The sequence below is a fragment of the Punica granatum genome, chromosome 8, assembly GCF_007655135.1.
Source record: "Punica granatum isolate Tunisia-2019 chromosome 8, ASM765513v2, whole genome shotgun sequence".
Taxonomy (NCBI): domain Eukaryota; kingdom Viridiplantae; phylum Streptophyta; class Magnoliopsida; order Myrtales; family Lythraceae; genus Punica; species Punica granatum.
In genome coordinates this window covers 14927397-14944419 of record NC_045134.1, presented here as the reverse complement: position 1 = coordinate 14944419, position 17023 = coordinate 14927397, and the positions used below count along the sequence as shown (strand labels likewise).

Sequence of the window (17023 nt, the reverse complement as noted above, 5' to 3'; positions counted from 1 at the left end):
AGGACAATATCGTTTGAGATAGTATGGGAAATCAATAAATAGTTTGGGAAAGTAAGAACAAGATTGGTATCATAAATACTCTTAATGGCAATCAATATATAATATATAAAAGCCAAAGTACAAAATATAAGAACTCCATTTGATAACTATCATCTCTTATTAAGATGTCATCGATTGCTCGAATTATTCCAGTTGATAATTCTCAACTCCACGTTAATTGACATTTTATTTTTAGTTAAATGAACTTATGTTATATTTTATTGATGTTATATCCATCAAATGTTAAAAAATTATCTATATTATTTGAATATAATAATACATAATAAAATTATTTTTGAAAAATTTAAAGTTTTCTCAATGATTGAAAATAATTCATCGAAATACGTGATATACTTCAAGTTTAATGTGCTACATTCTCCTTAAATACTGTACAAAATTCATTTCATTAACCGTCTTTTTATTCGCTATCATAATAACGGTGCACACCACTGTTCCCCACCCCCGGTCCTTCAATTGTTTTCAAATTGTCTTTGGTTTATGTTAATAACAACTGCTACACCACTAATATCCACGAATTGTAACACGAACATGTTATCAGCCACGTATTTATCCGGTCAATACTAACAAAGTTTCACGGCAATTATTGCGAAATTATTTCTCTGTCATACGTCGGTGAGATGTGGCAACTTTGATCAGTGGTCGTGGCACTAATATTCAGAATGACGTTATTAGCCATGTACTCGTAATCAATACAAATATTGGAAATATTGAATAGTTCCCCTGATTACATTATTTGTAGTATTGAAAATATTGAATAGTTCTTGTTCCGCCGCATTATGAGTTTTTGCCACCAAAATATTATTTGGTTAAAACATCCCTGAATCGCTTAGCCTCAGCTGAGTAGCACCGCCTCTCCTTAAAAACAGCTCGTACACACGTCCCTCTACAAGCCTATACAGCTCGTACACACGTCGCTTCGATAATTTCTGTCCAAAACTCGTGTCTTCTTCGTCTGATTCAACATTAATACCTATACAAGTTCCAAGCTTTCAAATCCAAATGAGATCTACGTAGGATCCGATAAAAATGAATTTCTAGAATAGGTTTTAATTCCATATATTCCATGATTTGATCATTTTCTCAAATCTATATCATGTTTTAAAAATTATTGAAGAAAATTCATCATTTACATGTTGTTCCAAATCTATTCCGGCATCAATTTGTCCATCAATTTTTACGGTGTTACTGATGTGAAACATCAGTGAGCCCATTCTTGTCACTGTGATCCTTTACCCGGAATATATTTGAGAAAAAAATTAAAATCATGGGATAGATTTGGGACACACTTATATTTTATTGACGGAAAAATTAACGTTATGATAGAATTGAAACAATATGTAAACCTTAGGCATTTTTGAATAATTTTTAAAGTATGAAATAAATTTGAAAAAAATGATAAAATCGTTGGATATATAACATAAAACTCCCTTTTTTACAAAGATCAAAGGCAAAATGTTTCATTTATCCTCACTATATCCTTAGCGAACATGGAACTTGCTAAAAGGGTCTCTGACAATTCATCTAATGCATTTCGAACGATGGGGGATTTAAGAAGAAAAACAAAAAGGAATGAGTTGGAGCGAGCTGGCGTGTGAGACTCACTCAGTTCATTTGTTAAGCGCAATAAAATATATTAAGTTAATAAGCACAGGTAGACCAGGTTAAACGGTTTTAAGTTATGAAGCCCAAACCATCCACATTCCCCAACTCGATAGAGGGAATCGACCTTCTATTAAAATATCTAAAAGTTCGTGCACTGATAAGTTGGTTAGCGTCAGCTTGAGTTGGCCAAGATTTTGCTAAGATCCTAATCACCGAAGTCTTTGAAGAAATGGATTTCGAGCGTAGCTTTCAAAGATTTTTCAATAGAACTGTTATATGTGAGACCGAGTGTCTGCTTGAGTTGGCCGAGATTTTGCTAAGATCCTAATCACTGAAGTCTTTGGACAAATGGATTTGTGGCGTAGCTTTCGAAGATTTTTTAATAGCATTGTTATATATGAGACCAGCCGATAGAGGATTGCGTACAACTGCTTTGAACAATTTTAACATGTTTGTATTGCCCCATTATTATGCCACTCCAACCCTATATAGAAAAATATATTAAATAATTAAAAATTATAAACCTAAAAATGAAATGAATCAAATCCGGTGATAAAACCCGTTAACTTAGAAAAGAATTACTTCTTCTTTGGCACACGGTCTGCACGCTCTCCGGTCCAATGAATAGATTCTTTCGTGGGTTTACATTTTACTCATTAATAACCATCAACAAGTGGGCCTACATAAGAGGAGGTTTTGGATTTCACTAACACCATTAGTCACCTCTTTCCAAAAATAATTCGACCGATTCTCCCAGATCTCGGCGTCTATATTGGGCTTCAAGTCCATCCACGATAGAGTAGGCCTAACAACAAACTATGAACAAATCAATGAATTCATTCGGTAAAATTAATACCTAAATAGCATTGTTATATATGATACTTAAATAACACTGTCATATATGAGACCAATCAATACGGGACTGCGTATAACTGCTTTTAGCAATTTTAACACGTTTGTATTCGCCTATTGTTATGCCACTCTTAACCCTATATAGAAAAATATATTAAATAATTAAAAATTATAAATCGAAAAATGATATGAATGAATCCGAAGATAAAAATCACTAACTTAGAAAATAATTATTTCTTCTTTGGTACAAAGTCTCCATGCTCTCTTGTCCAACGAATAGATTCTTCCGTTGGTAGCCCATTATTTTACTCATTCATAGCCTTCAACAAGTGGGCCTACCTAAGATGAGGTTTTGGATTTCACTATCACAATTAGTCAGCTCTTGCAAAGATAATTCGAACGATTCTCCTTGATGTTGGCATCGATATTGGGCTTCAAGTCCATCCACGACGGAGTAGGGCAACAACAAACTGTGAAATCAATAAATTCATTCAGTAAAATTGATACATAAATAGCACTGTCATATATTAGACCAGCCTATATGGGACCACATGCAATTGCTTTCAGCAATTTTAACACGTTTATATTCCTCTTTTTTTACGCCACTTCAAGCCTATATAGAAAAATATATTAAATAATCAAAAAATTAGCAAACCTGAAACTGAAATGAACAATCTAGTGATAAAAACCATTTTCTTAGAAAAGAATTACTTCTTTGGCACACAGTCCCTACGCTCTCTTGTCCAATGAATAGATTCTTCCATTAATAGCCCATTATATTTTACTAATTCATAACCTTCAACAATTGGGCCTACCTAATAGGAGGTTTTGAATTTCACTAACGCAATTAGTCAGCTCTTTCAAAGATAATTCGACCGATTCTCCCTGATGTTGACGCCGTATCGGGTTTCAAGTCCATCCAGGACGAAGTAGGGCTGGCCTAACAACAAACTGTGAGCAAATTAATAAATTTATTCAATAAAACTGATACCTAAATAGCACTATCATAAATGAGATCAGCCGATACGGACTGTGTGCAACAGCTTTGAGTAATTTTAGCACATTTATATTCCCTTATTGTTATGCTACTCCAACCTTATATAGAAAAATAGTTTGTTTACATAGTAATACTCTACTTCATTTCACTCCACTTTACTTTTTTTTTTTTCAATTCAACAGCACAATCATTATTTTTTTTTATCTTTTGCTTCAATTTAATAATAAATTCTCTCACATAATTTTTCTTAACATTATTACAAATAATTTTTTAATATTAAATTTTCTCAACTATTTATTACTTTTAATTCAATTTAACAACACAATTAATAATTTTTTTTATCTTATTCTTCAATTTAATAATAAATTCTCGCATATATTTTTTCTTAACCATTATTACAATTGATTTTTTAATAATAAATTTCCCCAACTATTTTTATCTCCATTCCACGAAGTTAAGTAGATTCATACTCTACTCCATTATCAAATGCCACCTAAATAATTATATAATAAGAAATGATGTCTATAGCATTGAGGAGGCGAGTGGGTGGGTTTTTCCCACCCGCACCCCATTCCTCTTTTTCTTATTAGATTTATTATTTATTATTTTTATTAAATTTAATTATACATATTTCTCTTTTCCCCTTTCTCCTTTGGTGTGTACCACTTGCTATTCCGAAGTTTACTAGATTCAATTAATTTAAATTCACGTGAGATCGATCCACTAAAGGATAAAACTCTCCCGCTCGTGAATATTCTCCAATCACAAAACTTGCACTTGGTGCCTTACCTAAGGATACAACTCACTTAAATCCTATGTAACCAATCCACGTTGTATTTTCCGGTTCCACGCTTTATTTTTAATCTAGATTTGAGTGAGGATGACCCACTTAGGAATAAATCTCTTCCGATCATGAATATTCCCTAATCACAAGACTCACACTCGAGGTTAAACGTATCGTGCGTGGTAATATAAAAAATCATTAAAGAATAATATATCATGATAATATTTTTTTTTGAAACAATAATAACGATTAATTTGACGAATGGATAAATTTGTAATGATATATTATAATAAGTAAAATTAAGTTATATGTTTATAGAAAGAAAAGTGGCTCACTAAGGGGTTTATTTCAAGTATTTTTTTCACTTTTCTTATCGAAATATATGTTCTATGCTAATGTGGGTGTTAAGAGAGGACTTTCTTATTTTTTTTGGAAAATTAATTAATTAAATTGATTATATAAGTAGTTTCTTGAGAGTTAATAAGGTTTTTAATATAATGAAACTTTTTTTATAATTCATTTAATACTTTTATAATAGTAACATTTGTTCAAAAATAATTTAGAGTAGTACCATATATTTTTCTGTGTATACCCTGGTTATATAATAAGTCCCGATATATCATAATAATTTTCTTATTAAAAGTATAAAATAAATTCTTTTAAAATATTTCAACATCCTAACAAATATTGATTGAGAAAATTACCTAATAAAATAGAACATAGCTTTATAACTATTATAAATAAATTTTAGACAAAGCATTAGACAAAGTATAAAGAGCTATTATACACATACTTTTTGAATTACACATAATATTTTTCCCTTTATCAATACGAGAAGACTCGTAAACATTCCAAATCTATTATTTTCGGATATTAGAATCATATATAAATAAGTGGTACTACAAATAATAATTTCTTAATATTGTATCTATCTAACAAGTTATTTGAGGGAACTTTTGATGCGATTCACGCCAAGAATGACGAGATCCGACAGCAAAAAGGATCCCAAGATCGTTCTACAATTAGAATTGATTGACAAACCTTCAACCCGTTATTTACGACATAAACAAGAACCTTGTTATAACTGACATCAACTCGTTGTTTACTGCGAAACAAGAACCTCGGTATAGGAAGATGCCACAAACGGTGGTGGAAAGCCATTTGATAAGTCGATGATGAACGCCACAGAAATTTCCGATAAGTTCGAATTAGTTTTTCAAGAACCAAAGAAAATACTCTCACAATTTTCTGAATGTTCATTTTTCTTAAAAGTTGACAAGATAAGTATATATAGATCAAAACTAATCCTAATCTAGCCATGTCTCCTCGTAAAGTAAGGAAAATAAAATCTAAAGTATCTATAGAGATATGACATAATCTATAAAGATATGAAATCTAAATATTTCTAGAATATCTCCATCAGATTTAAACTTTAAAAAAATCTGATAATATATTCTTTTGATTTTCAACAAATATTCTAGAAACTTTTAGAAAATGGTATTATCATGGGATTAATCATCTGCATCATAGACGTGACTGGAATCTTCTAGAACTTGAATCATGTTGATGCATCTTTGTTGATCACGTGGTTCATGTTCAATAGGCCTCCACGAATTTTCTTGAGGCCAAAACTCTTGAATTAGGCCATTGAGTTCATCTTTAAACTTCTTTACTTGTGCCCGCGTAACCGGTCCAATTGGAACTTGAACTAAATCTCTTGAAGTCGTGCTACGATTTGCTTCATTCCCCTCCCTCCTCTTGAAAAGGATTTGCCCTCAAATCACCACCTACATCAAAAGGAAGCAAATCAACAACATTAAAAGTAGTACTTACATTGTACTCACCAGGTAAGTTTAGTTTGTAAGCGTTGTCATTGATGCGCTTTAGGACTTGAAAATGACCATCCCCTCTTAGAAGCAATTTGAAATGTCTTTACGCTGAAAATCTTTCTTTCCTCATATGCAACCAAACCCAATCTTCGGGTTCAAAAATCAGCTTATGGAGCCCCTTGTTGACGTGTTTTGCATATTGCTTCGTTTTTTGCTCAATGTTGAGTCTTGCTTTCTCTTGAATCTGCTTGACAAATTCAGCTTTCTTTTTGTCATCTAAATTAACATGCTCAGTCAAAGGTAAAGGAGATAAATCCAATGGAGTTAAAGGATTAAATCCATAAATAATTTCAAATGGTGAAAATTTAGTAGCAAAATAAACAGATATGTTATAAGCAAACTTAACATGTGGTAAACACTCTTCCCATGTTTTGATGTTCTTTTTAATGATTGCCCTCAATAAAGTAGACAAAGTCCTATTTACTATTTCAGTTTGACCATCAGTTTGTGGGTGACAAGTAGCGAAAAAAAATGGCTTAATACCTAACTTACACCACGAAGTCTTCCAAAAATAGCTCAAGAACTTAGCATCTCTATCCGAAACAATTGTTCTAGGCATGCCATGTAATCTTACAATCTCCCTAAAGAACAAATCAGCAACATGCGAAGTATCATACGTTTTGTAACATGGAATAAAGTGTGTCATCTTAGAAAATCTATCAACAATCACAAAAATTGAATATCTCCCACGTTTAGTCCTAAGTAATCCTGACACAAAGTCCATTGAAATATCAATCCAAGGCTCACTAAGAATAGGTAAAGGAATATACAAACCGTTGGGCTGTACTCTGGATTTAGCTTGCCTATATGTGACACATCTACCACAAATTCTTTCAACATCTCTTTTCATATGTGGTCAATAGAAGTGTTCTTGCAAAATAACTAAAGTCTTTTCAACTCCAAAATGTCTCATTAATCCCTCACCATGAGATTCATGCACTAATAACTCACTCAAGGAACAATTAGGCATGCATAACTTATTCTCTTGAAATAGGAACCCATCATGCCTAAAGAACTTACCACAATGGGTTTCCTCACAAGCCCGATATTCATCACAAAATTCATGGTCATCAGCATATAAATTTTTAATGTGCTCAAAACCAATCAATTTTGAATCTATTGTGGAGAGTAATGCATACCTGCGAGAAAGTGCATCGGCGACTACATTCTCCTTACCTTGCTTATATCGAATGACGTATGGAAACGTCTCAATGAATTCCACCCATCGAGCATGTCTTTTGTTTAGCTTGTGTTGGCCTTTCAAGTGTTTCAAGGACTCGTGATCGGTGTGGATCTCGAACTCTTTAGGCCATAGGTAGTGTTGTCACGTCTCTAAAGCTCGAACTAATGCATACAACTCCTTATCATAAGTTGGGTAGTTTAAGGCTGCCCCACTTAGTTTTTCGCTAAAGTAAGCAATTGGTCGTCCTTCCTGCGTAAGAATTGCACCTATACCAATACTTGAAGTATTACATTCAATCTCAAAAGTTTTTAAAAAATTAGGTAAAGACAATAAAGGAGCATTGGTCAGCTTCTCTTTGATTAGCTGAAACACCTTCTCTTGTTCATCTTCCCATCTAAATCCAATGTTCTTCTTGATCACTTCAGTAAGTAGTGCGGCTATGCCACTAAAGTCATTCACGAACCCCCGGTAAAAACTAGCAAGTCCATGAAAGTTACGAACATTACCTACACTTCTTTTAGATTGCACGTACCTTCTTTTCATCAACCCGTATACCTTGTGCACTAACAACAAATCCCAAAAATACAAGCACATCTAAAACAGATTTCAAATGTACCTTATGATCATGTAAGTTTTTGAAATACACGAGTATATTATCAAAGTAGACAACAACAAATCTACCTATAAATGCACGCAAAACATGATTCATAAGTCTCATAAAACTGCTTGGAGCATTAGTCAAACCAAAAGGCATAATTAACCATTCATACAAACCATATTTTGTTTTAAAGGCAGTTTTCCATCCATCTCCTTCTTTCATTCTAATCTGATGACCACTCTTTAAATCAATTTTAAAAAATACACAAGAACCATGCAACTCATCAACATATCATCTAAGCGAGGAATAAGATGACGATACTTTACCGTTATGTTGTTGATTGCTCGGCAATCAACGCACATTCTCGAAGTCCCATCCTTCTTAGGTACAAGTATAACTGAAACGATGATTGGGCTCATGCTCTCCCTCACATACCCTTTTTCCAACAACTCACATACTTGCCATTGAAGCTCCTTTGTCCCATCATGATTGCTCATATAGGCTGGTCGGTTTGGAATTGTCGCATCGGGAACAAAATCAATTTGATGTTCAATTCCTCAGATTGGAGGTAACCCATATGGTGTTTCTTCGGGAAAGACATCCTCATACTCTTGCAAAAGAGAAACAACTGAACTAGGTAGAGCGAGGTCAAGTTCGTTAGTGTTGAAAAATGCCTCTTTGTACAAAAGTACAATCATCGGCTGATTTGAAAACATTGCTCGCTTAATTTCACTCATTTTTGCATAGAAATTATTTTGTTTTCTCTCTGATTTTCTCTCAATGGCCGAATTTTGATTTTCCTTTTTTCTCTTATTTTTCTCGGCCTCTCTTTGATTTTCACTCTTTTTCTTCTGTTCACTCTCTTTCTTTTGATCACTTTCTTTTTACAATCTCACTTGATCCTCATATACTTGCTGCGGTGTCAATGGTACAAGAGTGATTGATCGTTGGTTCAGTACAAAGGAGTATTTGTTTGTAAAGCCATCATGCTTCACATGCCTATCAAACTGCCATGGACGCCCTAGTAACAAGTGTCATGCTTGCATCGGTACTACATCACACAACACTTCATCTTCGTATTTACCAATTCGAATTGCAATAACACTTGCTTCTTTACCCTTACCTCACCACTATCATTCGATCATTGCAACTTGTACGGCTGATGGTGCTTCAACATGGGTAGTCCCAATTTTTCCATCATTGTTGTGCTTGCGACATTAGTACCATGGTTTTCAGAATCGTGATTCGAATCGTAGAATCGTACGATTCTACGATTCAAGGAGGGGCATATGATTCCGAGTTAAGGGGTTGAGTCGAAAATTCTAGAATCGCATGTGAATCGGGAGTTGAATCGCGGAATCATGGAATCGGGCCGATTCTGCGATTTCAGATTCAGCCCAGGCCTGATTTGGGCGAAGCCTAAGCCTGAGCCCGACAGCTTCTTTTTTTTTTTCCCCTTCCTTTTCCCTTTCTTCTCCACTCTCCAGCACTCCCTTTCTCCCCGACATGTCTGTGCCCTAAGCAAACCTAACCTCGTCTCTGATTTCTCCTATCTCCGACGATCTGTCCTATCGCGATTCACCATTTCTTCTTGTTTTCTTCTTGTTCTGCCAGTGAGTTCGTAGTTTTGAGTCTCTGACGAGCTTGAAGCTCTGTGACCGTGAGTCCGTTATTCCGACTCTTTCGAGTCCGACTTCTGCTTCAGCAGTTGCTTGCTTTGCGTGGCTGCGCCTCTGCCTCTGCCTCTGCCCAGTGCCCGAGCTTCGATTGCCATCACCGACTCAAAGCCCAGCGACATCACCTTCCTCGACGGCTCGATCCACCCGACAGTCTACGGCCTCCTCAGACCAACGAGATTCTCCTCGGCAAGGTGGTCCAGCTCTCATTATTCTTGCAAAATTAAATAAACCGTGTGTGAATTCTGCTCGCCTGTGACATAGCATAGCAAAGCTAGCCTTCAGAGATCTCTTGCCCAAAAAACTGGTTAGTCTTTCAAAGGTTTGGTCTTGAAGTTGTAGCGTGAGGGATAAAGTAAGACAGGAAGGCACAAAGAAAGAGAGAACCAGAGAAAGACAAATACACTTTAACTCGTGCTGCACTTTCTTGGTCGGAAGACCAAATTGATTTCTAAATCAATTTGGTAACACTTAACAGGTGAACTTGTATCAAATTCGGAAGACCAAAATTGTGCTGAACTACTGATGAAAATTCTACCCTCTGATGAAAATTATTGTTGTGTTCTATGTAATTGTGCTGATGAAATTGGGCTAATTGTGCTGATGAAATTGCGTTGTATCTAATAATGCTGATGGAATTGCTGATGTAATTGTACTGAAATTGTGCTAATTTTTTTCCCGCATTCTGATGTAATTTCCTATTGAGTTTATGTTAGATTTGTTGAGTGAGTGATTATTGAGTTTGGGTTGAAGAGAGATGGCTTCTGCAAGTAGATTTGGGAGTGTATCGGGTCGTAATACCAGGGCAGTAGCCAAATCTTGGAAAAATGCAACTGGAGTTAGAGATGATCCAGCATGGGCACACGATTATGAAGTTCTAGGAGAGAGGCTGAAGATTAAATGTAAATATTGTGACAAGATAGTTTCTGGAGGTCCCTATAGGTTGAAGCATCACTTGGGATGTACCAAGATTAACGTGACACCTTGTCCAGTTGTTCCTAATGATGTTAAGAATAATATGTGCACTATTTCTATGCGTTTAGAGGATCTTTCAGCAAAGAAAAAACAAGCTAGTAGTTGTGGTTTAGAAGGTGATGATGTTGTAGATGTTGATAATGATGATGAAGATGAAGGGGTTGATACAAAGGGAAAGGGAAATGAAACAATTAAAATTTCTAGTTTCTTTAATAAGAGAAGTTTGGACATTCAAAGTAAGCAAAAACAACTAACAATTAATCAGATGATGAAGAAAGATTTGAGAGAGGATGTTTGCATGCAAATTGCTCGTTTTTTCTATACAAGTGCAATACCATTTAATTGTGTCAAGAATCCTGAGTTTGAGAAGATGTGTCATTTGATTGGGAAGTATGGTATTGGATTGAAACCGCCGTCTTATCATGAGATTAGTAATAAATATTTGAGAAAAGAGGTTGATAATACTATGTCATTGCTTGAGGAGCATAAAGTTATGTGGAGAAAGTCGATGAGTTCTATAATGTTAGATGGTTGGACTGATAAGAAGAAGAGATCCATATGCAATTTCCTAGTGAATAGCCCTAAGGGAACAATTTTTTTGACTTCCAATGACACATCAGACATCTCCAAGACTGCAGTGAAAGTATTTGAGATGATAGATGATATAGTGGAGCAAGTTGGGGAAGAGAACGTAGTTCAAATTGTCACGGATAATGCTGTCAATTACAATGCGGCATGTGAGATGTTAATGGAGAAACGAAATAAGTTATTTTGGACTTCTTGTGTAGCTCATTGCATAGATCTTATGTTAAAAGATTTGGAGAAGAAGATTAAGGTACATGAGCTGATGATAATGAAGGGTAGGAAGATTACAACTTTCATTTACTCGAGAACACTCCTCATCACGATGCTGAAGTATTTCACCAAGGGCAAAGATTTGATTAAACCGGCTATGACTCGCTTTGCCACTGCTTATTTGACTTTGGGATGCCTTTTCGACAATAGAAATGCTCTAAGGACTATGTTTGCATCCAAGCAATGGAAAGTGAGTCGATTTGCGAAGTTAGAAGGTGGAAAGTATGCAGAACGTGTTATTATGGATAACAAAGTTTGGAGTAATGTTAATACATATTTGAAGGCTACATATCCTCTCATTAAGGTCCTTCGCATGGTGGATTCGGATGAAAAGCCTGCGATGGGCTTTATTTATAGTGAGATGGAGAAAGCTAAGCAGAAGATCAAAACAAACTTCAAGGATGATCGGAAGAGGTAAAATTATTTATAAACTGCTATATGCTTAGTCTTTACTTACTTATTATTCATCATTATATTTGAAATTTGTAAGTATCTAATAATGGCTTGTTTCATGCTTTTAGTTATGATCCTATTTGGAAGGTTATTGATGAGAGATGAGAGGTTCAACTTCATAAGCCTCTACATGCTGCTGCTTATTACCTGAATCCCCAGTTGCATTTTTTTTCTAAATTTAGAGCTAATAGAAAAGTTATGCCTGAATTATATAAAGTTATGGATTGGATGCTGGATGATTAAGAGAGGGATAAGGTTGATTTGCAGCTAGAGGAATTCAAACATGAAAGATGGCTCTTTGGATTCTCATTTGCAAAGTCTGAGATTCAAGAAGACACTAGCAGATTAGTGGGAATCATATGGTTCCGATACCCCAGAGTTGCAAAGATTTAGTATAAGGATATTGAGTTTGACTTGTAGCTTTTCGGGATGTGAGCGTAATTGGAGTGCTTTTGAAATGGTATTTTATGAATATGGATTCCGTTACCTTATCATAATTCATTTTAATATATCTACTAACTATTTTGTTTTGCTTAGGTACACACAAAGAAAAGAAATCGGTTGCATCAAAAGAAGATGAATGATTTAGTATTTGTGATGTATAATTTGAAGTTGAAAGATAAGAAGATCAGGAAGCAAGTTGATCTTCAAGTGGAGGACATTTCTTCCGATGATGAATGGATTGTCGAAAATGAGACAGAGAATATCGCAACTTTAAGCCATAATTTTAACTTGCGTTCTCTTGGTCGTGGGGATGATGGTGATGAAGAAAGTGGAGGTATTCAAATTGGCGCTGAACATGCAAAAAATATGCGCACACAAGAGCATGGCACAATTGATGACTTGGAGCTTTATGAAGAAGATGAGTTTGATATTTTGTATGATGATGATGAATATTTGGATGAGATTTGAACTGCTTGTTCATTTTATGTTATGAGTTATGAGTTATGTTGTTAACTTTTTATTTCGGGAGTTTGAGTTATGATTTGGAATTTTGGACCTTGAATTTCGATAATTTGTAACGATATTTTGTGTTTTTTTCATTTTATGACTTATTGTTGATTTGTTAGTTTGTGGTTTTTATTTGAATGAATAAGGATTGATTTTTTTTGCTCAAGAAAGTATGCTACATATATATATATATATATATGTATGCATGCTATTTTTTTTAATTACAGATAGAATCTTACGATTCACGATTTTACGACTCTTGACCGATTCTAGGTAGAATTGCGATTCTGAAAACCTTGATTAGTACAACTACCACCATTAATAATCACATTACATAACTTGTCTTTAATGTAGCACTTAGTATGAAATATGTTCTCCCGCTGCACTTCCTCAATTCCTTTCATTTGCAAACTCAATGCTCTCTTTGCCACCAATGCCAATGAATCAAGGGCTAAATATTTCGTCGCAACTTCGGCAATACTCTTAGCACAGTTGCGAGACATAGTTACTGTAAAACAAAGTTAGAAAGAAAGGACATCACAATTCACTCCCTTACGTGTTTACACTCAAGAATGTGAATCACTTTACACTCGTGTTTTCACTCAAAAACATATGTGGCTTTTTAACCCTCTAATGTTCTCACAACTCTTGCATTTTTCCACTCGATAATTCTTTTTCAGTTCTTTTGAAAATAAACAAACAATTCTCCAAAATTTCCAGCAGCAATTCACCAAAAACTTATTAAGGAAAATTAATGGTCAATGGAAATTTAAGGAAGAAAGGAAACAAGAGAGAAAGCAACTACTATAAGGAATGAAATATATTAGAATGTTATATGGATGGAAAGATATGGAGGGAAGGAAATATGCAAGAAAGGATATTATGTAATTCTGGGAACATAATCAATGTAGATAAAAAAAGAAAGGGAAATAACAAGTTCTTTCTTTTCTTTTGATCTTGTTTTTTTCTTCAGCTCTATTTTTTTTGGCCGAAATTTGTTATTTTTTTATTTATTTTTTGCTACTAACAATCCACAAAGGCCAAACCAAATGGAATGAAATTCGGCAAATTGAAACGAAAAGGATAGGATAAACCTAATTTGGAGCCTGGTGCTTTGATACCAAATGATGCGATTCCCACCAAGAATGACAAGACCCGACAACAAAAAGGATCCCAAGATCGTTCTATGATCAGAATTGATTGACAAACCTTCGACCCATTGTTTACAACATAAACAAGAACCTTGGTATAACTGACCTCAATCTGTTGTTTATTGCGAAATAAAAATCTCGGTATAGAAAGATGCCACAAACGATGGTGGAAAGTCATTTGATAAGTCGACGATGAACGCCACGGAAATTTCCGATAAGTTCGAATTAGTTCTTCAAGAACCAAAGAGAATACTCTCACGATTTTCTGAATGTTCCTTTTTCTTACAAGTTGACAAGATAAGTATATATAGACCAAAACTAATCTTAATCTAGCCATGTCTCCTCGTAAAGTAAGGAAAATAAAATCTAAAGTATCTATAAAGATATGACTTAATTTATAAAGATATGAAATCTAAATATTCCTAGAATATCTCCATCAGATTTAAACTTTAAACAAATCTGATAATATCTTCTCTTAATTTTCAACAAATATTCTATAAACTTCTAGAAAATGGCATTATCATGGGATTAATCATCTACATCATAGATGTGATTGGAATCTTCTAGAACTTGAATCATGTTGATGCATCTTTGTTGATCACGTGGTTCATGTCCAATGGGCCTCCACGAATTTGCTTGAGTCCAAACCTTTTGAATCAGGCCGTTGAATTCATTTTTAAACTTCTTTGCTCGTGCTCAGTAACCGGTCCAATTGGAACTTGAACTAGATCTCTTGAAGTCGTGCTACGATTTGCATCAACTTTTGTACCCGAGGTGAAGCGCAGACACGTTCCCTAATAAAAAATTATAAATTAAAAATGAAATGAACCAATATGGTGATAAACACCATTAATTTAGAAAAGAATTACTTCTTCTTTGCCACAAAAATCTCCCCGCTCTCATGTCCAAGGAATAGATTCTTCCATTGGTAGCACATTCACATTTTACTCATTCATAACCTTCGACAAGTTGGCCTACGTAAGAGGAATTTTTGGATTTCAGTAACACAATTAGTTAAAATTGATATAAGATTCTAAACTCGAAATTGTGTTCGTTTAAAAAACCTATAGACGTTAAGAAAAAAAAATGAGAAATTTCATTAGATAACATGATAAGAAAGTATAAAATTGAAAAAGTTTATATGAAATATTAAATATAGATATATAATTAATTTTATAAAATTAAAATATTAATTCATAGTTTGTAGATATAACTATACCATATCTATTTGTATTAGTCATAGAATTGCCACTATATTTATTAACATACAATTCTACTTAATTCCTTTGCATTAAGTATCTCATATTTTTTTTTATATCTTATTATTGTAACTTGTCTTACTACAATATATTTCATTTGATCCCGATATCTTTTCGACACATGATATTATGCTAGAATCTACTCAAATATTATGAGAATTCTTTATTTTTATGTAAAATTACGAGGATTCTCTTCTTCAGTAATGAAAAGCAAAAAAAATATCGGGTGCATTATACATTTTAAAAATACGCATCATACTATAACAATACAATAAACCTATAAATATGAAATATTATAATTATTATTAAGTACAAATTTAATTGAAAATTCATCATTGAGAACCCCGCTAATTTTAAGTGGTATTCAAAATTCATTTAAAGATCTTACGACCATGAACAATCCAAGCGAGGATTCTTAATAGGCTGGAGTAATTTTGTATTTCACCGAAAATTGGTGGTGACTTAAAATAAAAATTTTATATCTAGATAAATAAATTAAAATATATATAATAAGCCTTAGATGAGATTTTATAAACTAATATAAAAAATAGGGCAAATTACACAAAAAAAACTTAAATTTTGTAAAACGTCTCAGTTTTGTCATAAATTTTGTTTTGTAACAAAACAAGCCATAAGTTTTCTAAATTGTCTCAAAAATGACCTCCGTTATAAATTCCGTCAATTTTGTATACGTGGACTGTTAACTTCAGACATATATCAATAAACGAATAAGATAGGTTAAATAAAAAAATTCAAATTTTCAAAAAAGTCTTAATTTCATCATAAATTTGGTTTGTAATGAAAAAAATCATATGTTTTTGCTCCTAAAGTCAGCCTCGGCTAGCATCTCCTCTCATGAACCATTTTTGAGAAAATTTTAAAATATGTATTTTTTAAATTACAAATCAAAATTTGGAACAAAACTGAGATATTTCTGAAAATTTAGATTATTTTTGTAAAGAAAATAGAAGATGATAAGATGATGTGTAAATTTTGTGGGTCCCGTGAAGTTCACGTAGGCAAATAGATGGCAAACTTAACATAATGGTAACGGGAGGTCAAATCTGAGACGATTCTCAAAACATATGGTTTTTTTGTTACAAAATAAAATTTAGGACAAAACTGAGATGTTTTACAAAATTTAGGTTTTTTTATGTAATTTGTCCTAAAAAATAAAAAATAAAAAACAAAAATTTATTAGCTTGACATGTGTCCCATTCAAGTAAGAGTTTTAGTTTTATTTATGGATGGATGGATGGATAGGGCATCAGAATGAGGGTAGCTGGTGCTTTTTCGTCAATATAACTGTATGCTCCTCTATTTGATCCGATTTTTCGCTTTTATTACGAACTGAATGAACGGCCATTTTCACATTGGAAATGATAAATAGAAACTGCATCACTTTGTGGCCGCTCGCTAAATACAGAATCCTTATTGGTTTAAAGAGTTCTTTTTTTTCTCTCTTACATGTGGTTTGACGGCGTTGTAGCTCTTTAGTAGATATTTTTTGTTTTTTCCTTTTTTTTTTAAATTCTTTTTGCTTGAGGGCGTGTATAATGGATTGCTTCGTTTTCTTTTCTAAAAGAAAGTAGACAAAAACTCGTGCAAATGCATGGACAAATTTTTTAATTATGTTAAGTCACAATAATGTTTCAAATAATTCTTATTAGCATGTACAATCCTATTTTGACGTATATTCAATATATATATATATATAATGCATGTTCCTTTGAATATT

The 17023-nt window shown here is 33.6% G+C and overlaps 1 protein-coding gene across 1 annotated transcript; it reads left to right on the top strand.

The window, feature by feature from the left end:
• Positions 1-10398: 10398 nt before the first annotated feature.
• On the top strand, positions 10399-12836 carry LOC116188771. Its single transcript, XM_031518243.1, has 3 exons — positions 10399-11885; positions 11993-12011; positions 12537-12836. The coding sequence occupies exons 1-3, from the start codon at positions 10399-10401 to the stop codon at positions 12834-12836; spliced, it is 1806 nt and encodes a 601-aa protein (XP_031374103.1).
• The last annotated feature ends 4187 nt before the right edge of the window (positions 12837-17023 follow it).

What these genes read in the sequence shown, in the direction of transcription:
- LOC116188771 (XM_031518243.1), top strand. Translation starts at nt 10,399, where the DNA reads ATGGCTTCTGCAAGTAGATTTGGGAGTGTATCGGGTCGTAATACCAGG.